Raw genomic sequence first — 26,780 nt, forward strand, 5'->3', positions numbered from 1 at the left:
CACACTTACCACCATCTTTAGCGGCCCATGCATCTTCTCCTGGGCGGCCAGGGCGTTCTTAAATGGAGTAGGAGTTCTGGGAGTCGGAACCATTATGGTCTTATGAATCTTAGGGGTCCTGAAACTGAGTGAGACAAAGAGAGATAGTCTTACAACACCTGTTGTAATGATGATGAGATCAATACATCAAACACACACATGTAATTAAGCCAATGAATCAAATGTGAAAATATGGAGGAACCTGTAACTCGCTTACCCCATATTCTCTTTCTGGTGTTTGGGCGTGGTCTCTTTCTGGAAGGGTGTGTTGAGGAGATAGTTCTGGCCACAGACTGGGGTGGAGGTCAGAGAAGGGTTGTCCAGGCTCAGATGCTCTCCTCCTGATGTGTTGAAGAACTGGAGGAAGACATGATCACAACAGTTAGAGATGGGAGATGGACAAGAAAGGGGGACTATAAAGAGAAGCTATACTGCCAGAGCCAGATGCATTGCACCATCATGCCCTAGCTTGAGCACATTTCTAGCATCTGGCTTGCCTGGGAGAGGGTGAAAGGCAGTGCTTTCGTGGGGGTGTTCTTGGGCGAGTTGATGCTGGGTGACTCTAAGAAGGACGCACGGCTCCTATCAGGGGACTGGTCCCCCCTCGCTGTCCTCTTCCTCCTCCCCAGGGATAGCAGGCCTGGTCTGGGCACGTGGCTCGGGGTGTGGACTTTCCGCTGACCCATGGGGGCACAGTGCTTGGTTGAGATGTCGTTGGAGGGGTCAATGGTATACCTCATCCCCTCTGTGGTCCTCCCCTGGGGTACGTAGCTCCCCTGTATTTGTTTCAGGGGCGTCGTCACCTCAGACACGTCGAAGCTGGCCGCCTCGCTCCACGCCATAGGGTCCTGTAGAGCCAGACACATCTACAATGGATTTTCAATACATTCATGCTCTGGGTCTGGTATATATAAACACACACATCTACACCGGGCCCTGCTCCACAAGGGGGGAAAAGAGGGCTTAGCCCCGTCAGTTGAAACTTGTGCCATCTCAGTTTTAGTTTTATGTCTCTATATAAAAATTATTGAGTGACAGGTTGGTGAAAAATCTGTATCTCCTCTGCGCTGTGTCAGCACAATGGACAGATCGCTGCGGTGTGTATAGGGGGGCTATGGAAAGCCACTGGGAAGGTTAGGTTTAACTCCTTCAGGTTTACCGTTGAAGCTGCTTCACTCAACTCTGCCTCACGCCCCACCACTACAGAGTTTAGTTAGCTCCTTAGCTAGCTGTAAAAACTGTTAGTGTTATTAGCCTTAGCCTATTTAGCTAGCTCGAACCAGCTAGTCTGCAACTGCCCCAAAGGATATCAGAAATTGGCTTCGCCAAAGTACCCAGACAAAGCTATAGAAGAAGGAGAACGATGAGCAGCAGCATCAAACCACGAGGCCGCTGCCAAGCCCAGCAGCGATGATGCTGCTGAGTGCAAAGCCTACCCAGCCTTCTATAAGTGCCGCCAGGATAATGGCTCCACAGCCCCCTAAACCTCCAACTGTTCCTGATGATCTTGGAACAGAGGAGCCAGCCCAGGTTAGCCTAGAATCCTACCCTAGCTGCAGGTTTTCTGTCCAAAAACGTTAATTTAATAGCATAGGAAGAATGGCTGGAATACTAGTTTTCTGCAGAATTCAATATAATTCCAATGCAAGAAACCAAATGAGATAGATAGGATACATTCTATGATGGTTTTCTTGGTAGCCTATTGGTTTTCTTGACAGCCTATTGGTTTTCTTGACAGCCTATTGGTTTTCATGGTAGCCTATTGGTTTTCATGGTAGCCTATTGGTTTTCATGGTAGCCTATTGGTTTTCATGGTAGCCTATTGGTTTTCATGGTAGCCTATTGGTTTTCATGGTAGCCTATTGGTTTTCTTGGCAGCCTATTGGTTTTCATGGTAGCCTATTGGTTTTCATGGTAGCCTATTGGTTTTCATGGTAGCCTATTGGTTTTCATGGTAGCCTATTGGTTTTCATGGTAGCCTATTGGTTTTCATGGTAGCCTATTGTTTTTCATGGTAGCCTATTGTTTTTCATGGTAGCCTATTGGTTTTCATGGTAGCCTATTGGTTTTCTTGGTAGCCTATTGGTTTTCATGGTAGCCTATTGGTTTTCTTGGTAGCCTATTGTTTTTTGTGGTTGTAAAAGGAACTGTACTGTATTGGAAACATGTTTATGGTAGGCTGGCATTGCTTACGTGGGTGGAATTTGATCCACAGAAGTGTATTGTGCCATATCACAACGTGTTGCTGAACTCATGAGCGCCATGATTTTCCACGTTTGAAGTGGGCCTATTGGTTCATTTATTTGTCGAGACACGTGTGCATGGCTGCATCTCACTGTAGGAGGCTGGAGGCTGGAGGCTGGAGGCTGGAGGCTGCGTTTTGGTTATTTGGATCTCCATTTGCCTTCACTGTGCTTGTTTACTGTTAATCTTTACTGTTTGTTTACATACATTTTATATATGAATGCTTCCGCTCAGTGTTTGAGATCAATCGACACCCTTTACCAAGGAGCGTTAAGATTTATTTTAAACTACAAAACCCTTACGCACCACTGCACTTTATATACCAGGGTTGGCTGGCCTTCTCCAGTCACTCGTAGGCTCATATACTTTTATTTACAAAGCCATTTTTATTCCTTAGAAATGTGGTGAGTACTCTCTTTGTTCACAAGACTTTATCCTGCTAAACTATTCCAAATGTCTGAACTGAATTTGGTAAAAGGGCTTTTATGTACTTTGCGCCATCCGTTTGGAACGCCTTACAAAATAGTTTTCAACTGGAATAACTTGTCCCGATTGGTGTTTTTAAATCATTGATGAAGGATTTTGAGCTGATTCCTTGACCTGTCAATGTTTTTAATTTTCTGTTTTATGATTTCGTTATACTCCTGTGACTTCTATGGTTTAACTAGATGACTTGTAGTGTTCAGGTTGTCTGTCTGTAATTGTGTAATGACTCGGTGCTGCCTATCAGGGCCAGCACGCTCTTGAAAAAAATATTTCAAATCTCAATGAGCCCTTCCTGGTTAAATAAAGGTAAAAAATAAAGGTAAAAAAGTCCAAATGTAACTAGCCTAAATATAGATTGTGTCATGCTTTTATCCATCTGATATTTTGTTGACTAGGCCTACTACTTGTTATCGCTGTTCTGTTCTGTTCACATTCATTCGTTCTCATTTGCAGTTGTGTCCATACTCTAAGCTAAACTGCTTTTCAGTATTTTTGTTTTGCATGCATGAAAAACTAGGTTACTCCTTTCAGCATTTAGTTTGCATTATTTTGGTAAGACAGCTGTGTGTACGGCTGCATTCACATAGTGTGTAATAGGTGAGTTACCCTATCTTGTAGCCTATATTCATTACCAAAACGGAGCTGTCCATTGTACTGATACAGGGAAGCGGAGATACAAATTTTGTGCCAACCTGTCACCTCAAAAGCACTCAATCAAGGGTCTCGGAGTTTCGGCATTTGAGTTTCGGCACTTTGTTTATTGTGATATAAGCAGAATTCAATATAATTCCAATGCAATAACCTGCCAAAATTGTGCCCCCTCACCGATTTCAAATGCCCCCCTAGTCACCTTATCCTGGCTCTGGGTCTGATCTGCCCCCCTAGTCACCTTATCCTGGCTCTGGGTCTGATCTGCCCCCCTAGTCACCTTATCCTGGCTCTGGGTCTGATCTGCCCCCCTAGTCACCTTATCCTGGCTCTGGGTCTGATCTGCCCCCCTAGTCACCTTATCCTGGCTCTGGGTCTGATCTGCCCCCCTAGTCACCTTATCCTGGCTCTGGGTCTGATCTGCCCCCCTAGTCATCTTATCCTGGCTCTAGGTCTGATCTGCCCCCCTAGTCACCTTATCCTGGCTCTGGGTCTGATCTGCCCCCCTAGTCATCTTATCCTGGCTCTAGGTCTGATCTGCCCCCCTAGTCACCTTATCCTGGCTCTGGGTCTGATCTGCCCCCCTAGTCACCTTATCCTGGCTCTGGGTCTGATCTGCCCCCCTAGTCACCTTATCCTGGCTCTGGGTCTGATCTGCCCCCCTAGTCACCTTATCCTGGCTCTGGGTCTGATCTGCCCCCCTAGTCACCTTATCCTGGCTCTGGGTCTGATCTGCCCCCCTAGTCATCTTATCCTGGCTCTAGGTCTGATCTGCCCCCCTAGTCACCTTATCCTGGCTCTGGGTCTGATCTGCCCCCCTAGTCACCTTATCCTGGCTCTGGGTCTGATCTGCCCCCCTAGTCACCTTATCCTGGCTCTGGGTCTAATCTGCCCCCCTAGTCACCTTATCCTGGCTCTGGGTCTAATCTGCCCCCCTAGTCATCTTATCCTGGCTCTGATCTGCCCCCCTAGTCATCTTATCCTGGCTCTGATCTGCCCCCCTAGTCATCTTATCCTGGCTCTGATCTGCCCCCCTAGTCACTTTATCCTGGCTCTGGGTCTGATCTACCCCCTTAGTCACCTTATCCTGGCTCTGGGTCTAATCTGCCCCCCTAGTCACCTTATCCTGGCTCTGATCTGCCCCCCTAGTCATCTTATCCTGGCTCTGATCTGCCCCCCTAGTCACCTTATCCTGGCTCCGTGTCTGATCTACACACACTCACCGAGTCGATGAGCTCCATGGTCTCTGCGAACTCGGGGATGGTCTGCAGGGTGGAGAGCACAGAACTAGCCTCCACAGCCAGGAACTTACTGGGGGAGACATGGTGCTGGACCTGGTGCTGGCCCTCCTCTGCCCCCCTCCAGCCCCCCCCAGCCAGCTCCACCGGTGGCCCTTGGCCTTCTTCTGCCCCCCTCCAGCCCCCCTCAGCCTGCTCCACTGGTGGACCTTGGCCCTCCTCTGCCAGCCTCCAGCCTCCCTCAGCCTGATCCTCCAGACTGCTGCTGCTGGTGGTCATGGTGTCATCTGACACACTGTCTGCCCAGCTGGAGTAACGCTCCACACTCTGAGAGAGAAGAGACTGGGGTTAGGGTGCTGCTGATGGTGGGGTTGGACACCAACTAGGTCAGTAAGGCTGACTGGGTTCGGAAAACTCCCAATGAATGAAGTTATGACGTTTCAAGGAAGTTCAATCAAGTTTAGACGACAAGGCAATGTAACGAAATTCATACCCAAAAGTCTCCCAACACCCAAACTTGTTCCCTCAGTCTAAAACGTCATTGAACCTCATTGAGAAGTCAGTGGTAGGCATGTGTTGTAACACACCAAGATATTTATCATTTAAAATCTGAACCACTGACATCATCATAATAGTTTGTTCTGTAACGCAGGTTAAAATGAGATAAATGGATGGAGTGAATAGATGAATGAAGAAAGACAACGAGTGGGGGATTCTGCTATGGAAGCCACAGTGGTGTGGTGAAAGAAGGGAAAAGGTTTAAAAAAGAAGAAGAAAAAGGGGGAAACACATGTTTGGTTCCAAACCGCTGGCTGAAGTGACACCGTGCAGATAGGAGGCTGGAGGAGGCTGGAGGGAAGGAGGCTGGAGGGAGTGAGAGGAGGTTAATGGTGGCGGCCGCATGGCGAGATGGCAGGAAGCACTGAAAATGGGGATGGGAGGGGTAGAACTACGAAGCGTAACGGGAGTGTGGGGAGAGGGGTGAGATGGGTAGGCTACTATGACATCACTACAGCATAACTACGAGCTCAAGTGGACTAGGCTACATCATCACACACATACACACTGAGAGTGTGTCTTACACATGGGCCTCGGCACTGGGCCTGTCTCCGGACCTCGGTCTCTGCTGACATAAGCAGCAGCTCAAGCTCCTTAATTCTCTGCTCTTTGTCTGGATCGTCATGGCAGGACGGCTGGAGTAAACACACACGGGAAGGAGAGGAGTGGACGGAGGGAGTGAAGAAAAGGTAGGCAGGGAAAGAAGGAAGGAGAGAACAAATTTACTCACAAATGACTCATATCAGACTCAGGCTTACTCTGATTAACACCAAACCACACATTTGTTAAAGACACAGAGAAGAAACAGGAATTGAGGCAGGTAATTTAGTTGTTTGATTCAGAGAGTGATTCATACAAAGTGAAGTTAGTACGGTGGAAAGGTATAAAAAAGGGATGGTAAAGTGGACAGGATTGGAAGACACTTCTACTGATTAGCTCCGTGCTTCCGTCCAAACCTTGAGCTTTTGAGTCAAACAACGTATCGGACTCTTGGCCAGCTGTAAAGGACAGGTCACTCACCGATAAGTAGCTGGAGGAGTCTGGGAGGCTGTCCATCAGCTGGCCACAGTGAGGGCTATAGAGGTAACCCCCAAGCTACAACACACAGGAACATTAAACACTGATCCTCTCAATATGCCAATAAACCTTGTTTGAATGAAACGGAACAGTGTCTGAGAGGCCTCTCACCTGAGTTGGTCCAGCCATGCCTAGAGGGCTGTGCCCACCATGGGGGGTGTCTGGTTGGGGGACACAGGGTCTGTGGTGGCGTCGCTTCAACCCCCCGTGCTCTGAGCTGAATCCCCTGCAGCCGTCCTGGAGGTACCCCTCGTGCTCCACTTTCCTCCTCATGGTGGAGTTCCAGTGATTCTTGATGGAGTTGTCCGTCCTATAAGGGAGGTTGTTCAAATACTTTAGATCTGTCCAAAAACCTAACAAAACCTACGCTTTTGCCCTTAGCCTTACACCTTTGGTTATGGGACCAGATACTACTATACTGTAGGTGTAGGAAATATGAAGGAAAGCTGACCAGGAGAAGAAGGGAAGCCACTTTTACTCTATTGAGATGCAACCACCCACTTGTACTCTATTGAGATGTAACCACCCACTTTTACTATATTGAGATGTAACTACCCACTTTTACTCTATTGAGATGTAACCACCCACTTTTACTCTATTGAGATGTAACCACCCACTTTTACTCTAGAGATGTAACCACCCACTTTTACTCTATTGAGATGTAACCACCCACTTTTACTCTATTGAGATGTAACCACCCACTTTTACTCTATTGAGATGCAACCACCCACTTTTACTCTATTGAGATGTAACCACCCACTAACTCAGGCAAAGAGATGTACGGTATATCATTCTGTTACCTTCCAGGCAGCAGCTTGGAGATCTCGGCCCAGCGGTTGCCCAGGCGTTTGTGGGCCTGGTAGATGATGCTGTCCTCTTCCTGGGTCCAGGAGGACTTCTTCACCTCAGGGTTCAGATGGTTGTGCCAGCGCTCACGGCACTGCTTCCCGATCCGCCCTTGCAGGTGCTTAGCAATCACCGACCAGCGCTTGGGGCCATATTTATGAACCAGGTCAATCACCTATACACACAGGAGTAAAGAAGACAGGGACTTCTTACAATGCAATCCTCTGGACTTAAAAAATATGCATACTGCAGGGGTAGGCAACTAGATTCAGCCACAGGACAACATATTTAGAATAATTTGTACACTGCAAATTGACCACAACAAAGCCCAAAAAGTGATTGTATTTGAAAATAACAATAATTTCATACATTAATAACATTGAGACATGATCACGTCTCTTTTTTTATTTGTGGGAATACTTGGGAACATACAGGGAGGTGTGGGGGATTCACGCCGCCTGTTCCCGACCCCTGGCATACTGTATAGTATAAATTACTGGAGGGAATCACGCCGCCTGTTCCCGACCCCTAGCATACTGTATAGTATCTATTACTGGAGGGAATCACGCCGCCTGTTCCCGACCCCTGGCATACTGTATAGTATCTATTACTGGAGGGAATCACTCCGCCTGTTCCCGACCCCTGCCATACTGTATAGTATCTATTACTGGAGGGAATCACGCCGCCGGTTCCCGAACCCTGCCATACTGTATAGTATCTATTACTGGAGGGAATCACGCCGCCTGTTCCCGAACCCTGCCATACTGTATAGTATCTATTACTGGAGGGAATCACGCCGCCTGTTCCCGAACCCTGCCATACTGTATAGTATCTATTACTGGAGGGAATCACGCCGCCGGTTCCCGACCCCTGGCATACTGTATAGTATATATTACTGGAGGGAATCACGCCGCCTGTTCCCGACCCCTGGCATACTGTATAGTATATATTACTGGAGGGAATCACTCCGCCTGTTCCCGAACCCTGCCATACTGTATAGTATCTATTACTGGAGGGAATCACGCCGCCTGTTCCCGACCCCTGGCATACTGTATAGTATCTATTACTGGAGGGAATCACGCCGCCGGTTCCCGACCCCTGGCATACTGTATAGTATCTATTACTGGAGGGAATCACGCCGCCTGTTCCCGACCCCTGGCATACTGTATAGTATCTATTACTGGAGGGAATCACGCCGCCTGTTCCCGACCCCTGGCATACTGTATAGTATATATTACTGGAGGGAATCACGCCGCCTGTTCCCGACCCCTGGCATACTGTATAGTATATATTACTGGAGGGAATCACGCCGCCGGTTCCCGACCCCTGGCATACTGTATAGTATCTATTACTGGAGGGAATCACGCCGCCTGTTCCCGACCCCTGGCATACTGTATAGTATATATTACTGGAGGGAATCACGCCACCTGTTCCCGACCCCTGGCATACTGTATAGTATATATTACTGGAGGGAATCACGCCGCCTGTTCCCGACCCCTGGCATACTGTATAGTATCTATTACTGGAGGGATTCACGCCGCCTGTTCCCGACCCCTGGCATACTGTATAGTATATATTACTGGAGGGAATCACGCCGCCTGTTCCCGACCCCTGCCATACTGTATAGTATATATTACTGGAGGGACTCACGCCGCCTGTTCCCGACCCCTGGCATACTGTATAGTATCTATTACTGGAGGGAATCACGCAGCCGGTTCCCGACCCCTGGCATACTGTATAGTATCTATTACTGGAGGGAATCACGCCGCCGGTTCCCGACCCCTGGCATACTGTATAGTATCTATTACTGGAGGGAATCACGCCGCCTGTTCCCGACCCCTGGCATACTGTATAGTATCTATTACTGGAGGGAATCACGCCGCCTGTTCCCGACCCCTGGCATACTGTATAGTATATATTACTGGAGGGAATCACGCCGCCTGTTCCCGACCCCTGGCATACTGTATAGTATATATTACTGGAGGGAATCACGCCGCCGGTTCCCGACCCCTGGCATACTGTATAGTATCTATTACTGGAGGGAATCACGCCGCCTGTTCCCGACCCCTGGCATACTGTATAGTATATATTACTGGAGGGAATCACGCCGCCGGTTCCCGACCCCTGGCATACTGTATAGTATATATTACTGGAGGGAATCACGCCGCCTGTTCCCGACCCCTGGCATACTGTATAGTATCTATTACTGGAGGGAATCACGCCGCCTGTTCCCGACCCCTGGCATACTGTATAGTATATATTACTGGAGGGAATCACGCCGCCGGTTCCCGACCCCTGGCATACTGTATAGTATCTATTACTGGAGGGAATCACGCCGCCTGTTCCCGACCCCTGCCATACTGTATAGTATCTATTACTGGAGGGAATCACGCCGCCTGTTCCCGACCCCTGCCATACTGTATAGTATCTATTACTGGAGGGAATCACGCCGCCTGTTCCCGACCCCTGCCATACTGTATAGTATCTATTACTGGAGGGAATCACGCCGCCTGTTCCCGACCCCTGGCATACTGTATAGTATCTATTACTGGAGGGAATCACGCCGCCTGTTCCCGACCCCTGGCATACTGTATAGTATCTATTACTGGAGGGATATATGCCATTACCGCACAAACAGAGGTGCCACATCATCATTGGCAACACTAGACAATGTCAAGAATGCAGCTGAAGAAGTAGAACTAGTTGCCACAACACTTCTGTCATGGAGCCAAACATGTTTTGTCATCTCTTAGCAGGCCCACACTACCCAGTGCTATTAGCTTCCTGAATATCTTACTTCTAGCATGTCACTAAGGGCAAGCCAGAACAATATTATCACTGGCGTGTTGTGATGTGAGGCCTAGATGTTGGAGGAACAAAATATCAATCTTGACATTCCAGTAGGCGAGGCATCATGTAGTTCTATTTAAGGAATGTATTGTTCACCTTCCAACTATGAGAGATATGACCCTAAAGCCTGGCTGAGGAGGGGCTCAGGACCAGGGAAACTTGGAGAGCTTTGGTTGTTCTAAAGCATGAGGTAGTGAGTCGTATGCACAGCCAATGAAAACTACTGCAGGGCCTATGGGCTACACACAGGGATAGAGAGTGGGAGAGGAACGTGTGTACTATATGTTTCTTTCAATGTTTCAAGTTACAACCAAATAAAGGTCTGTGATGTTCATCCTGCAGCTTGTTTGTATTGTGTTATCAACGAGCCGCTCCAATAAAATTCAGAACAATACATGTTCTCTCTAGCTCTTAATCTACTTCTTTTTCCAGCCCCCCCCCCATCCCAGGTTGGGGTAACTCCCATCTCCACTTACCTTCTGATCCTCCTCTTTTGTCCAGGGTCCTTTCACCAGCTCTGGGTTGAGCACCTTCTGCCAGCGGTGCTGACACTGGCCATCTGTCCTCCCCTGTGACAGACACAACGCAGAGCACAACACCTCATTAACACACAAACCCACCTGCAGCTGTCCCCCCCTGAGTTATCATATTCACGTACACACACTTGCTAATAACCCCACCTCACACAATACCTGTGAGTACTACAAATAACCCCACCTCACACAACACCTGTGAGTACTACAAATAACCCCACCTCACACAACACCTGTGAGTACTACAAATAACCCCACCTCACACAACACCTGTGCGTACCACTAATAACCCCACCTCACACAACACCTGTGAGTACCACTAATAACCCCACCTCACACAACACCTGTGAGTACCACTAATAACCCCACCTCACACAACACCTGGGAGTACCACTAATAACCCCACCTCACACAACACCTGTGAGTACCACTAATAACCCCACCTCACACAACACCTGTGAGTACCACTAATAACCCCACCTCACACAACACCTGTGAGTACCACTAATAACCCCACCTCACACAACACCTGGGAGTACCACTAATAACCCCACCTCACACAACACCTGTGAGTACCACTAATAACCCCACCTCACACAACACCTGTGAGTACCACTAATAACCCCACCTCACACAACACCTGTGAGTACCACTAATAACCCCACCTCACACAACACCTGGGAGTACCACTAATAACCCCACCTCACACAACACCTGTGAGTACCACTAATAACCCCACCTCACACAACACCTGTGAGTACTACAAATAACCCCACCTCACACAACACCTGTGAGTACCACTAATAACCCCACCTCACACAACACCTGTGAGTACCACTAATAACCCCACCTCACACAACACCTGTGAGTACCACTAATAACCCCACCTCACACAACACCTGGGAATACCACTAATAACCCCACCTCACACAACACCTGTGAGTGTCACTAATAACCCCACCTCACACAACACCTGTGAGTACCACTAATAACCCCACCTCACACAACACCTGGGAGTACCACTAATAACCCCACCTCACACAACACCTGTGAGTGTCACTTGTCATATCACTTTTCTTATCCAGATAATAAAATAAAATGTTATTCATCACAAGCTTCGTAAAACAACAGGTGTGGACTAACAGTGAAATGCTTAATTGCGGGCCCCTCCCAACAATGCAGAGAGAAAGAAAATAGAGAAATAGTAGAAAAGTAAAACACGTAATAATAAAAGTTATAATAGATACATAATGAGTAATGATAACTTGGCTATATACAAGAGGTACCAGTACTGAGTCAATGTGCAGGGGTATGAGGAAATTGAGGTAGATATGTACATATACTAGGAATAAAGTGACAGATGGTTAAACAGTGGCAGCAGCATATGTGATGTTTGCGCAAAAGGTCCATGCAGATAGTCCGGCTAGCTATTTGGTTAACTATTTAACGAACTATTTAGCAGTCTTTGCATCGGTACCACTTACTGTGCGGTAGCAGAGAAAACAGTCTATGACTTGGGTGCTTGGAGTCTTTGACAATTTTTAGGGCCTTCCTCTGACACTGCCTGGTATAGAGGTTCTGGATGGCAGGGAGCTCAGCCCAAGTGATGTACTGGGCCGTACACACTACCCTCTGTAGCGCCTTGTGATCGGATGCCAGTAAGTTTCCATAGCAAGCGGTGATGCAGCCAGTCAAGATGCTCTCAATGGTGCAGCTGTAGAACATTCTGAGGGCCCATGCCAAATCTTTTCAGCCTCCTGAGAGGAAAGAGGCGTTGTCGTGTCTTCTTCACGACTGTGTTGGTGTGTTTGGACCATGATAGGTCCTTAGTGATGTGGACCTGGTCCACTACAGCCCCGTCGATGTGAATGGGGGCGTGCTCGGCCCTTCGTTTCTTGTAGTCCACGATCAGCTCCTTTGTCTTGCTCGTCGTAAGTGATCAGGCCTACCACCGTAGTTTTGTCAGCAAACTTATGATGGTGTTGGAGTCGTGCGCGGCCACACAGTCGTGGGTGAACAGGAAGTACAGGAGGGGACTAAGCATGTACCCCTAAAGGGCCCCCGTGTTAAGGGTCAGCGTGGAGGATGTGTTGTTGCCTACCCTCACCACTTGGTGGCGGCACATCAGGAAGTTCAGGATCCAGTTGCAGAGGGAGGCGTTCAGTCCTAGGGTCCTTAGCTTAGTGATCAGCTTGGAGGGCACTATGGTGTTGAACGCTGAGCTGTAGACAATGAACAGCATTCTCACATAGGTGTTCCTTTTGTCCAGGTGTGAAAGTGCAGTATGGGGTGAAATAGATATTGCGTCATCCAGGGTGTCTGGGATGATGGTGTTGATGTACGCCATGACCAGCCTTTCAAAGCATTTCATGGCTATAGATGTGAGTGCTAAGGGGAAATAGTCATTTAGACAGGGACTATGGTGGTCTGCTTGAAACATGTAGGTACTACAGACTGGATCAGGGAGAGGTTGAAAATGTCAGTGAAGACACTTGCCAGCTGGTCTGCACATGCTCTGAGTACGCGTCCTGGTAATCCATCTTGCCCTGTGTGCTTGTGAATGTTAACCTGTTTAAAGGTCTTACTCACATCGGCCACGGAGAGCATGGTCACACAGCCGTCCGGAACAGCTGGTGCTCTCATGCATGTTTCAGTGCTCCTTGCCTTGAAGTGAGCATAGAAGGCATTTAGCTCGTCGGGTAGGCTTGTGTCACTGGGCAGCTTGCGGCTGAGTTTCCCTTTGTTATCCATGATAGTTTGCAAGCCCTGCCACATCCGACGAGCTTCAGAGCTGGTGTAGTAGAATTCGATCTTAGTCCTGTAGTGACGCTCTGCCTGTTTGATGGTTCATCGGAGGCCGTAGCGGGATTTCTTATAAACGGCCAGGTTAGTGCCCCGCTCAATCAAAGCGGTAGCTATAGCCTTTAGCTCAGTGCGGATGTTGCCTGTAATCCATGGCTTCTGGTTGGGATATGCGCGTACAGTCACTGTAGGGTCGACGTCGTTGACGCACTTATTAATGAAACGGGTGACTGATGTGGTAAACTCCTCAATGCCACCAGATGAATCCCAGAAAATATTCCAATCTGTGATAGCGAAACAGTCCTGCAGCTTAACACCCGATTCATCAGACCACTTCCGTATTGAGCGGGTCACAGGTACTTACTGTTTAAGGAGTTTTTGCTTGTAACCAGGAATCAGGAGGATAGAGTTATGGTCAGATTTGCCAAATGGAGGGCGAGAGAGAGCTATGTGTGTGGAGTAAAGGTATATTTTTTTCACCTCTAATTGCACAGGTGATGTTGGTAGAAATTAGGTAAAACAGATTACAGTTTTCCTGCATTTTCCCCCATCACTATTACATATCATCAATATATAGACCTGATTTTTGTTAGTGTGTTACTGTGCTTATTACAGAAAGCTTTGTATTTTAACACCATGTTTAACCATGTTTAACAGTGTGTAATGATTAAGGAGAAAAAAATGTTTTACTTACTGGAAAATTATTAGCTACTAATTTCCAGGAGTCTGCTCCATGCTGCTCCACTGACTTCTTCAGCCTCTCGTCCTGCAGCGAGAAGAGGGGGGGGGGGGGGCAGAGAGAGACAGTCAGGAGCCAACCTTCCTGAGACACTCCCTTCATCCTCAGTGCTTCCATAAGGTTAACGCCCTTTACACTTTTTTTAGGGACACAATAGGGCTTCCTACATATCATCCAATAGAATAGCAGCAGATTGCTGCAGACAATACATTTATAAACAAACAGACTGTTGGACCACAGAACAATTTCACGCACATGCTATTCTCAATCCATTTGAACACTAAAACAATGTAAGACAGATACAATAAATAATGGTTAAACAGTGAGAGCAATAAACTAACTAGCACACTTGACCAAACTGGCCCACTCATATGCTTCTTATAGAATTAGCCTACCTCATCGCGAGACCATTTGACTTTGCACAGTATCTTCTTGTCTTTGCTCTTGTCCTTACTTTCAGGATCTGTGGAGTGTAGATCTTCATCCTCAGACTCACTGAAAAAGGAGAGATGGAGAGGTAGAGGAAAGAGAGAGATACTCTTATTTATTACTCTTTTCACATTTCATTATAGTCAATCACTAATCAACACAGCCACTTAAGTAAAACAAGAGCATTGCCATAATCATGACACAATATTACAGGGTGGACTCAGAACTAGTGACATCAATAAAACATAAAAAGACACAAGCATGAACAAGACATCATTCATGCCACAAATGAGTCACATACAGCGCCAACCCACTGATAGCCAATTACAAATAACCGTCCAATTTCAAACTGAATCAGAAGTCAATGGATCGAGCAGGCATAGTCATTCATGGTGAAGCAGGATTGGCAGTAGTCTCAGTCTCAGTACGTGTGCGTGGCGTGCAGAGACGGAAACAGAGTTGAGACTCATATTAAACAGAACATTCCTGACCATAATTAGAGTAGCCTAGCCGTCCCTTGTTCCCTGCTAGATTAGGCATTATGATGCCAACCCTGACTGTGGCAGACTGCCTCTATACCTAGGTGGTAAAAGGGTAAAAGCTAGTCTTATTGGGTATAGTGAAACAACTGCTGCCTTTTTTGGGGCAAATCCACCTTCACACAACTGTCCCTTTTTGCCTCGAGTGTTGATTTTAAGAAAATAGGGCCAACTTAAACACCTATAACTCACAATCTATTAGATTTAATCAAGACTTGTAACTTCTCAGACAGCAAAAAGCTGTAATACTGGACACAGAGAAAGTAGTTGTGCACACTTAGCTCTGTCCATAGAAATGTCTTGTTGCTGGGCAACACTTCCTTCATGGCGTCACGTTGTGCCAGGGGTAGAACATCTAATAAACAGACAGGGAGGAGGGTAGAGGACAGTGGATACCCAGAGTAATCACAGAGCAAACCTAACCTGTAAGTTCACACTGACACTGTTCCAACGGCTGAGACGCACCAGAACCAGAGCTATGTGATAAAGCTACACCACAGCTGTCAACAGAGATATACTGAGCTATTGGTCTCATTGCATTCCAGATATTGTCAAATAACAGTCTGAAGTTAGATAGTATCACAGCACAGTAACATAATATGGGCCTACATGCAATTGACTGATTCCAAGGCCAGCCACAGTCCCATACAATCCCAGAGACCGAAGGACAGGGGCTGCATTCAGAAGAGCACAACGTGGAGGGAACGTTTAGATATACAGTACCAGAAAAACGTTTGGACACACCTACTCATTCAAGGGTTTTTCTTTATTTTTTTACTATTTTCTACATGGTAGAATAATAGTAAAGATATCAAAACTACAAAATAACACATATGGAATCATTTAGTAACCAAAAGTGTTAAACAAATCAAACAATATTTTAGATTCATCAAAGTAGCCACCCTTTGCCTTGATGACAGCTTTGCACACTCTTTGCATTCTCTCAAGAGCTTCACCTGGAATGTTTTTGCAACAGTCTTGAAGGAGCCCTAGAGGGGTGTTGTGTCATTGTTCTGTTGAAAAACAAATGATAGTCCCACTAAATGCAAACCAGATGGGATGGCATACAGCTGCAGAATGCTTCTGAACAGTTGATGTTGAGATGTGTCTGTTACTTGAACTCTGTGAAGCATTTATTTGCGCTGCAATTTCTGAGGCTGGTAACTCTAATGAACATATCCTCTGCAGCAGAGGTAACTCTGGGTCTTCCTTTCCTGTGGCGGTCCTCATAAGAGCCAGTTTCATCATTGCGCTTGATGGTTTTTGCAACTACACTTGAAGAAACTTTCAAAGTTCTTGAAATGCTCCGCATTGACTGACCTTCATGTCTTAAAGTAATGATGGACTCTCGTTTTTCTTTGCTTATTTGAGCGTTTCTTGCCATATGGACTTGGGCTATCTTCTGTATACCCCCTTACCTTGTCACAACACAAGTGACTGGCTCAAACGCATTAAGAAGGAAAGAAATTCCACAAATGAACTTTAAACAAGGCACACCTGTTAATTGAAATGCATTCCAGGTGACTACCTCATGAAGCTGGTTGAGAGAATGTCAAGAGTGTACAAAGCTGTCATCAAGGCAAAGGGTGGCTACTTTGAAGAATCTTAAATATAAATTATATTTTGATTTGTTTAACACTTTTTTTGGTTACTACATGATTCCATGTGTGTTATTTTATAGTTATGTTGGCTTCACTATTATTCTACAATGTAGAAAACAGTACAAATAAAGAAAAACCCTTGAGTGGGTGTGTACAAACTTTTGACTGGTGCTGTAAATATATTTTGTTGGATTAACATGCATCTCGTACATGTAAAATAAGGAATTTCCTCTCTGTTCATTGCATTTCTTTACAACATTCAGCCTGATGCCATCCTCCTGGTTTGGATGAAATGTTGGGTGGATTTACAGCAGTCTTTCTCCCCTCTCTAAAGAAGGTCAAAGTATGAAGTTCCTAAATATGGCTCTGTTGTTTTAGTCTCTGAAATACACACTCACATGCGCCACCAGCACAGCAGATGCACACACACACGCACACACATTCAATCACTCTAACACGTACACATTTGAACACACACACTGTGGTGAGGAAAACAAGGCCTCCCACAGGTTTTCAGTACTGGCCTGTGATGAAAGGGCTTCTTCAGTGGTGACTGGGACATGCCAATTGAATTTCAACATAATTCCCTCAGTACAGGAAAGAGAGAGGTGGAAGTGGGTCTGAGCCCAGGGTGTGTGCTCCCACATAAACAGACTCTTTGTCGTATCTAGGTGTGTGGCATAAAGGTGTGTGTGTGTGTGTGTGTGTGTGTGAGTGAGTGAGTGAGTGAGTGAGTGAGTGAGTGAGTGAGTGAGTGCGTGGTGCGCATGGGGCGCGTGCTGCAAGGAGGCAGGCCTGGGGTGTGGCTAAACTAATAGGTCAGACCTAACGGTCCAGGCTGAATTAAACAGGAGTTTCAAAATCGACTCAGGGGGATTGGTATGATTTCTTATATAAGAACTTGGCCAAGGTGCCTGAGCCAGTACTGTTTCGAGTCTTACGTTCTCTCAAACAACTTCTTCATAGACTACTAAAGTAATCTTAATCTATGTGTAATACCTACGTAATTGTGTACAATGTTGGCAAAGGCACAAAAATATATTTTCTAAATCAAACGTGTCATATTCTTCATATGCTTTTTCAATGCCTCATTTATTATGTGAATAAAATATATAACTGAAATATTGGCCTCTGTAGACTGTGTTCCCACAGGTTTCTTCAATTCAAACTTGAACTTCCATGTGAAATGTAAAGCAGAGTGAGAGGTAGAGAGGACCATCCTCCACCACCCTGGCCCTCCCCTATCACCCCCAGATGGGGCACACCGAGGGGATAGGGTCTAGGGGGGGTAGAGGGTGGAGGGATACACACACGCCACTGAGTTGTTTGTTCAGACGGAAATGACGTCATTGTCATGTTTGTGTGTTTAAGGGCAGGTAGCAGACTCCAATCAGCCTATAAATCAATAGTTAATTCAGCCATCCGGGGCGGCAGGTAGCCTAGTGGTTAGAGCGTTGGACTAGTAACTGAAAGGTTGCAAGATCAAATCCCTGAGCTGACAAGTTAAGAAATCTGTCATTCTGCCCCTGAACAAGGCAGTTAACCCACTGTTCCTAGACTGTCATTGAAAATAAGAATTTGTTCTTAACTGACTTGCCTAGTAAAATAAATAAAAATCACAGGCTCAAACTCACAAATACTAATAACACACAGCTGTGTCATTCTAGCCTTACCTCAGAGGGAAAATATATCCATAAATTAATATGTTAGTGCTCTGACTATCCTATTAGTATTCACATATATATATAATTAACAAACTAAATCTGATTTGTGAAAACAATAGATGTCTTTTAGATGCCTAGCCTACAGTAGTAGCATTCTCTGTTTACCATTTTATGGGACTCTCTGTTATAGGGGATTTTCCAAACATGTACCCACACAATGTGGTAGAACAAAACAATCATAATCCTATGTTGGACTATGTTTTTTTCTAAATCAATACATCTATTTTATTTCCCTTGAACAATAATGTTCATACTAAAACAACAGAGGGCTTGGCCATCTAATATATTTTTTCTGTAGCCTTAGATGAAAATAGCAAGTGCTCTATCTGTTCAATAGTCTTACTCGTGCTACGTCTCACGGTAATGGCTAGAAGGGATCCAACTTTTGTCAAATTAACGTCACATTTGACTTTTCGTAGCAGGTTAGGAGAATTAACGCAGCAATGCAGCAGGTTAGGAGAATTAACGTATCCGGTTAGGATAATTAGGTTAAGGTTAGGAAAAGAGCTAGGGTTAGCTAAAATGCCCAAAAAATCTAACTTTTGACGTTAATTTTACAAAAGGTGGATCTCTTTTAGCCAAGACCACATCTCACAGACTGTCAGCCATGTTTTCTGTTCGGGGAAAGATGGCAATGAATGGGTGTTGAATTAAGCAACAAAATACAATACAGACCAAAGCAGTTACATAACCCCCGAACAACTCAAATCAACGGTTTTTATTTGTTTTATCAAAGTTATCATGACCAAAAGGGTCATAGCCTAGTCTACTACAAAATAAGCAACTCGAACAGCTGTGCTGGTTCACAAGCTCGCGACATGCTTTGGTTATTCACTGAAGAGTGCCACATGCACTCTTATGACTGTTCTATAACCATACATTTTGCACAAACATCCAGCTAAATAAAGTATTGATGGAATTGATTCAACTATTTTAATTCACCTTTAGAATCCTAACTAGGCTGTAATTTGCTGTAGCCTACTTACTGTATTTCAATATCTAACTAACACGTTATGTGACCGTGAGCAGGTGCTCTTGATGTGTCAACGATCAACGTGACATCTGGCTCAATATAATGCCATGCCTGAGCAATGGGTTTCACCATGAATTGCATCTTTACTGTAGCTATTTTGTTGCAACATTTTTGTATCATATCTGAAACCATTCAAATGTAGCTAGTACGCAGCCAAATGAACTGCAGATTTAGCAGCAATGTGTCACCTACCTGCGCGACGTTATGTTGGCCATAATGACAGCTGATCAAAGCTTTTCAAATAAGAAATCCTCTATTTGTAGTTGGTCTAAAATCCATATAAAAGCGAATTAGATGATCTCTATGGACAGTTATCCATACAATCCAATGTCTGTCATCTTCCAGTTTATTTTCAGACAGTAGCCTAAAATACAGTGCCACACTTTCGCTGGTTAGCTAGCGGTTCACTTTCATGTCAAACTCTTTCTTGTTGTAGGAAATGTGTGCAATCGTAAATAAAAACGCATCTCCTTATATTTTGCATGTCACCGCGATGCATGCAATGTCAATATCCGATCGAATAGGATGTGAACATATATAGTTAGCTAACCTGCCTTGTAGGCTACACACTGTTCTCCCTCCCACTGTACTTCTATTTTGTTATTTTCGCATTCAGATTTTTGTCGATCCCGCCGAATCTCGCGCCCAGCCTCCTTCTAGAAGGGTGTTTGAATCTGCGCAGGCGGCCTCGCACCTGATTGGTTAGAATCAGGGGAGCGCTCCAAAAGGGCCTGTAGCTTTGAACGCAAATGAACATTGTGACAATTAATACGAAAGTATTGTGGCGATAAAAACCTATATTATTTTATATATTTTTTTATCTGTCTATTCTACAATCATCATACAAACCTGTTGAAAAAATCTAGACGGTTATGAAGGTAAAGACAAGTATTTATAACATTTTTTTTTACAATATCAACAATATTCAAGTTATGTTCAATGCAGAACAAAACAGTAGGCCTACTGTAGTAATAATTAACAGAGGCTGGCAGACAGTGTGCCCTTCTGGAAGCATAACAGTCGTGGAATGACACCTCTATTTCAAATGGTGTCCTGCTGCCCCCTTGTGTACAAATACTTTGTGACATGCATTACATGATCTGAGCAACTGTAGGCCTACATGTGCTGTATTGTGGATCTACACTACCGTTCAAACGTTTGGGGTCACTTAGAAATGTCCTAGTTTTTTAAAGAAAAGCACATTTTTGTCCATTAAAATAACATTACATTTATCAAAAATACAGTGTAGACCTTGTTAATGTTGTAAATGACTATTGTAGCTGGAAAAGGCAGATTTTTTTTGGAATATCTTCATAGGCAAACAGAGGCCCATTATCAGCAAACATCAGTCCTGTGTTCCTACGGCACGTTGTGTTAGCTAATCCAAGTTTATAATTTTAAAAGACTAATTGATCATTAGAAAACCCTTTTGCAATTATGTTAGCACAGCTGAAAACTGTTGTGCTGATTAAAGTAGCAAAAAAAAACAGGCCTTCTTTAGACTAGTTGAGTATCTGGGGCATCAGAATTTGTGGGTTCGATTGCAGGCTCAAAATGGCCAGAAATAAAGACCTTTCTTCTGAAACTCGTCAGTTTATTCTTGTTCTGAGAAATGAAGGCTATACCATGTGAGAAATTGCCAAGAAACTGAAGATCTCGAACAACGCTGTGTTCTACTCCCTTCACAGAACAGCGCAAACTGTCTCTAACCAGAATAGAAAGAGGAGTGGGAGGCCCCGATGCACAACTGAGCAAGAGGACAAGTACATTACAGTGTCTAGTTTGAGAAACAGATTCCTCACAAGTCCTCAACTGGCAGCTTAGAGGACAACTCTAATGTACTGGTCCTCTTGCTCAGTTGTGCATCGGGGCCTCCCACTCCTCTTTCTATTCTGGTTAGAGACAGTTTGCGCTGTTCTGTGACGGGAGTAGTACACGGCGTTGTTCGAGATCTTCAGCCCATTTTGAGCCTGCAATTGAACCCACAAATGCTGATGCTCCAGATACTCAACTAGTCTAAAGGACAGTTTTATTGCTTCTTTAATCAGAGCAACAGTTTTCAGCTGTGCTGACATAATTTAAAAATATTTTTCTAATGATCAATTAGTCTTTTAAAATTATAAACTTGGATTAGCTAACACAATGTGCCATTGGAACACAGGAGTGATGGTTGCTGATAATGGGCTTCTGTACGCCTATGTAGATATAAAAAAAAAACATGTTTATCTGCCGTTTCCAGCTACAATAGTCATTTACAATATTTACAATGTCTACACTGTATTTCTGATCAATCTGATGTTATTTTAATGGACAAAACAAATTACTTCTCTTTCAAAAACAAGAACATTTCTAAGTGACCCCAAACTTTTGAATGGTAGTGTAGTTTAAAATAATTAGCGAATATACCAATTTCTTGATCTCTTTGCATAACACATTTATTACAATACAAATGCCTACTTTGGTTGAGCCCAATCTCCATAAATTTCCACCGATAGGCCTACATAGAAGGGCCACTATTATGGCCATGGGAATACCTGTGTCAGCCAGCCAGTATCAATGTACTTACATGGAAAGAAGTGTGATATTTATCATCATGAACATTCATTCATAAAGTGATGATGAGTAGGCTATATGTATCCACTATTACCGGTAGTAGGAAATATCTGTTAGATGAGTCAATATTTCCTGAAGAGGAGGTCAGGACCCTGTATAGTTCCTTGGCAGACGTCCACTTTCCTTGAGCACTTTGATGCAGAGCTCAAGCTACGGCTGCAGCCTGCAGGACAGTTCTCTTCCCATCACAAAGCCTCCATGGAGAGATCAACCAGTCACAGTCATGATGTTAGTACCTTCAAACGTGTAGAGACCGTTTCAGGAGTGGAAGGGACACCTGCTAGATAGGACTTGGACATCCAATAATAGAATAGAATAGAACATAACTGAATATAATACAATATAATATAAACGAATACAATATAACAAAAGTTACAGTGAATGACCAAACAGACACAGACCTTTAATGGACATTAAAGATGACGCTCTACATACATACTGTACAGTGGGCTGTAGATCTCATGTCACAGAAGGACGTGCGGTACTAATTTCACATGGAACAACGTGGTTGTGGCCCTGCCCACGTTCCACCGCTAGGGGTTACTGTTTGCTGCTGTTTCCACCTCAATGTTTTCATCCTCTTTATGTGTGTGGTCCCGTGACTAATTTCATTGGAACTTGCAGGACAAACGTCTTGATGTTTCCTGCTTCGAGCTACCCCTTGACAGACGCTCAGAATGGCAGTAGAAAGTACAGGCTGTGACTTTGAATTTTCCTCCTAAATAATTGAGTCAAACTCACCGGATTTTGCTACATTTTTTACTGACACATTCCTTTGCCTTCAGCGCAACACGCCATTGGAGTTAGTTGGATTAAAAACCCGACAAAATAAGGTACATTCATACGTATACTTTTCTGTACTGTTGTCGTGCAGGATCTTTGCAACAACCGTTATCGTTTCCTTCCAACTTTGAGCCATATACAGACATACATCTGTTAAATTGTCATTACGTAACTTTTTCTTCTGCTAGAGCTGTCTAATTTAAAGCATACACATAACGTCCAGCTCTCTCTCTCTCAAAAATTGTTCAACTAAGAAACGAAACTATTTTCTCCTGTTCTTTCCCGTATGTCTGTCTGTTCATGGAACATCCCCATGTTTGCTTTAACTTCCTTTCCACAGCCAGTTAGTCAATGTGAAGACATCTCGGTGTACTTTTCCACTTGTAATTTCACATGAGTGCTCCATGTTGAGACTATAGTCTTGTTATGGGACTTTATTTCTATACAGTCGTAGATTAACTCTAGGCTACAATGTAACCACTAGTTAGGCTACAGCAGGAATGCGAAGGTGCAGAGCCATGCAATTGTGTAACATGAAAACCAGGGTGTTCTCTGGGGGTATTGTATCTGGGCATTTTCATGTAAAAGGACCCATGAGCACCAGCATGTGAAGTTCATAGGAGCATGTCAAATGAAAGTTAAGTCTATATTTAAATTTTTTATTTAAGCATATAATTATTTATTTTTTACCATTTTCCATCCTACAAATTTGGAATAAGCAAAGGCTTTGATATCTGGTCAAACAGATGGAAAACATCGACCAAAAAAGTCTTAAAGGGTATTATAAATACATCAAAACACAATAATGTTGAAGTAAAGAACCCTGCCAACTACTATCAACACTTACAGTACGTTTAGTTTTGGATACATTTTGATGCCTTCTGCAAGTTTAGGAAACATTGTACCTTGAAATTCCAGTACCAAAAACCCAGATAATTTCTAAGATAATTTCAAATTTCTCTCCCTCATGAGGAGGGAGGGTAATAAAAGTTGACAGAAGTAACAGGTAAAGGAAAACCTATTAATTAGTTGTATTTTTTTTTTTTTTTTTACTTATATACATTTTGTTTCGGTAACGGAATTTACGAAAAATCGTTAACGGAATTTCTGAAATACAATTGGCTGAAATGGGAAATCATAGTGGTCACAAACCACAGTTGGGTTCACAGTACATTAAAGCACAGCACAGTAGAGTACAGTTAAGAAAGGTAGAGTATAGTTCAGTACACAGCAGAGCACACTAGAGCTGAGTACACTGTACTGTGCTCTAGTGTACTGAACTCTACTGTGCTGTACTGTACTCTACTGTATTTGTACTTTGATGTCCAAAATTGTGAAACATAGACGTACGTGTATGATTGGTTCAGATTTGGTCCGGTCTGGATCAACCAAATTTGGTCTTGTTTGGGGGCAGAGCTCATTAAAACAATTATCCAGTGTGTAGAATAATACCCAAATATGCAAAGGATAATATTGCATATTTTTACCATTTGTATACCTATTTAGGATACATCACCATGAAAAGAATGACATTCATATCTACAATTATGCATTTCTATGTAGTACAGATCAGGGACCCAAGGGATAAAATTCAATTACAGCAATTCTGTTACTGGGTGTAAATCCACTTCACTTACTGTAGTTTAATAACCCAAAGAGATGTTTTCAAAGTCAATGTGTCACACAATAGCTGACACCCCATTCTTTATAAAGACATAGTTGAATCTTAATTCAGAACATATATAATGTTCAGAGTTGTATGGTTTGTTAAACTTTGAAATCAATGTTTTAATGTTTGGCATACATTTTATTTAAAAAAATCGGAGTCTAATTTCGTTACCTTGGAATTGTCCATCTCCTGTTTGCCATCTGTCCCTGGTCTATGGGAAACAAACCAACCATAAGAGTAAGCTTCTTTAAGCTACAACATAACCATGAATGAGGGGGTGGCGGGAAACACACCCTAAAATGACTGCCGTGTGGTAGATCCACCAGTCTCAATACACCAATGTCAGTTCTAGATTTTCAGAGACATTCTTAATTCAAATGTTAGACCTATTTGCAGACTAAATGCTCCAGTGTCCAAATACTGTAGTTTCACTCATCAAGTTCTGTTTTGTTAGTTCTCAATGGTGCTGTTTACAGCCATACTTCCCAAGCCTGAGAAGTAGAGTTAAGAGAAGTTATGTGAGTGTGTAGTAGTAGCAGTAGTACAGAGTTCCTCAGCCAGCTGTGGACAGCCAGTGTTGTTTGTTAATTAACAGTGGAGGTTTGAGGCGTCTGTACTGGACTGCTGGTTAGGCATTAGTCCAGATGCTGTCTCACACTTCCTTTTTTTTAGAGAAAGCTTTGTCATTATCAATTCCTCCCTGGGAGGATGTTTGTCAATTGTAGATGAGTGTCTCTGTGTGAATGTATAGCCCACAGGCTAACAATAGCGTAGTTGGTCCTTTAGAAATAATCCATACTGTTGCATAACAAATAGATCTCTCACCAATTAAACAACACATAGGCCTATTCATAAAAACAACTATTGAAATAGCTCAGTAAAGCCAAATGCCTATTTCCATGGCCGTCCTTGTACTTTATTTCCATCCTTTTATACCAGCAGAAAAGAGGACACTCTTGTTTAGTCAGGCTATGTCCCCCAATGTCTACAGCAGCTGACATGGCTCTCCTGGCTGATCTTTCACTGCTGTTTATCAAGAGTTTCCTGACCTCTAGGTCTGACCGCTGACAAGACGCATCGGGCTGCTGAGACTAATAATAATGCCATTCAGGTTGTTCAACATCCTCAAAATATTTTCCACAGGCAAGAATGTGTGTGTTTGAACAAACCAGGAAGAGGGCTATTTTTGATAGTAACATATTTGAGCTTGTCAGCACAAGTTAATTCAAGCCCAGTGTTGTAACTACGCTTGCAACATCTGGCGATCAGCAGTGAATGTGATGATACATTTTCTGTTTAATGTATTTATTTAGTGACCTAAAACCCCTGAACACGAACTTAACGTCTACTGTCTATGTGATTGTTCTTGTGATATTGGTTTGAGGATGCGGATTGGTCAGGACTTTATGTTCTGCATTCCAAATGAAGGAGTATGTAATAGCTTTGAACAAAAGTATTTCTGGAATGTTAAAAAGCGGTTCTGCCTCGGGATGCGCAGTCATTTTGCCATGCTTGCATGATTTGATTTTGAAACAAGCCCAGTGGGAGAATATTTGTTTATAATATCCCAGTCAAGCCAATGGGCTCTCTGCTCTGCTCTCTGTGGGTGTGGTGGGAAGGGAGGGGGGGCTGGAACTGAAGGTCTCTCAGTTGCACTTGTGCATTTTAAGAGGCTTTCTCCCTTTATGCGTCTTTACTATTACGTGAGTTGAATTATATCTCTGTGAAGACATTCAGTACAGCACAGTTTACTGGGAAGTGTTGAATTAGATCTCTCTGTCAAGACTTTCAGTACAGCACAGTTAACTGGGAACTGTTGTGTGAGAGAGAGCCAGCATGTTGTAGCCTACACCAAGCACCGAATGGCAAGGTCTGAAAGAAATGACTTAACATGCTAGCTGACCTCACTATGAAACAAAGGACAGTGTCACGCCACCAAACAAAAAGCTTTGTTTCTAACAGGAAAACAGACACGACACGATCAGCAAGTAACCAGCACAGTGCTTGACATTAACTTTTTTAGGACTGATTTCTTTACTTGTCTGAAAGCTCAAGTCACTGGTCCCCCTCCCCCCCAAAATATATATATATACAAATTCTGTAACACTGTTGGCCAAAAAGGTGACTGAAAATTGTGTTGTATGATGCAAGGAACCACTTCACAAAATAACATTCATTATTATCACTAGTATTGACAATGGAAGGCTGATTGTCTCTGATCCCATGTGCAGTGCCTTCAGAAAGTATTCACATCCCTTGACTTTTCACAGTTTGCTGTGTTACGGTCTGAATTTAACATTTATTAAATTGAGATTTTACGTCACTGGCA

At 44.0% G+C, this 26,780-nt stretch overlaps 2 protein-coding genes across 3 annotated transcripts in view; one reads left to right on the forward strand and one right to left on the reverse strand.

Annotated features, from left to right (window-relative positions):
• Positions 1–19,995, reverse strand: part of LOC129859130 (myb-related protein A-like) — a 23,586-nt gene extending 3,591 nt beyond the window's left edge. The window contains exons 1-12 of the mRNA XM_055928517.1: positions 19,579–19,995; positions 14,456–14,555; positions 14,016–14,087; positions 10,463–10,555; positions 7,091–7,311; positions 6,402–6,600; positions 6,234–6,308; positions 5,738–5,848; positions 4,641–4,982; positions 537–905; positions 257–396; positions 10–124 (exon numbers count right to left, since the gene is read on the reverse strand). Coding sequence (XP_055784492.1) covers positions 10–124; positions 257–396; positions 537–905; positions 4,641–4,982; positions 5,738–5,848; positions 6,234–6,308; positions 6,402–6,600; positions 7,091–7,311; positions 10,463–10,555; positions 14,016–14,087; positions 14,456–14,555; positions 19,579–19,601 — 1,860 coding nt within the window. The 5' untranslated portion in view covers positions 19,602–19,995. The remainder of the gene's footprint in view (positions 1–9; positions 125–256; positions 397–536; positions 906–4,640; positions 4,983–5,737; positions 5,849–6,233; positions 6,309–6,401; positions 6,601–7,090; positions 7,312–10,462; positions 10,556–14,015; positions 14,088–14,455; positions 14,556–19,578) is intronic.
• A 2,604-nt stretch (positions 19,996–22,599) lies between these two features.
• sgk3 (serum/glucocorticoid regulated kinase family member 3) overlaps positions 22,600–26,780 on the forward strand; it is a 33,135-nt gene continuing 28,954 nt past the window's right edge. For both annotated transcript variants that reach the window (XM_055928518.1, XM_055928519.1), the window contains exon 1: positions 22,600–22,832. The gene's annotated coding sequence lies outside the window, so the exon portion shown is untranslated. The remainder of the gene's footprint in view (positions 22,833–26,780) is intronic.

Source organism: Salvelinus fontinalis, chromosome 7, assembly GCF_029448725.1.
Source record: "Salvelinus fontinalis isolate EN_2023a chromosome 7, ASM2944872v1, whole genome shotgun sequence".
NCBI lineage: Eukaryota > Metazoa > Chordata > Actinopteri > Salmoniformes > Salmonidae > Salvelinus > Salvelinus fontinalis.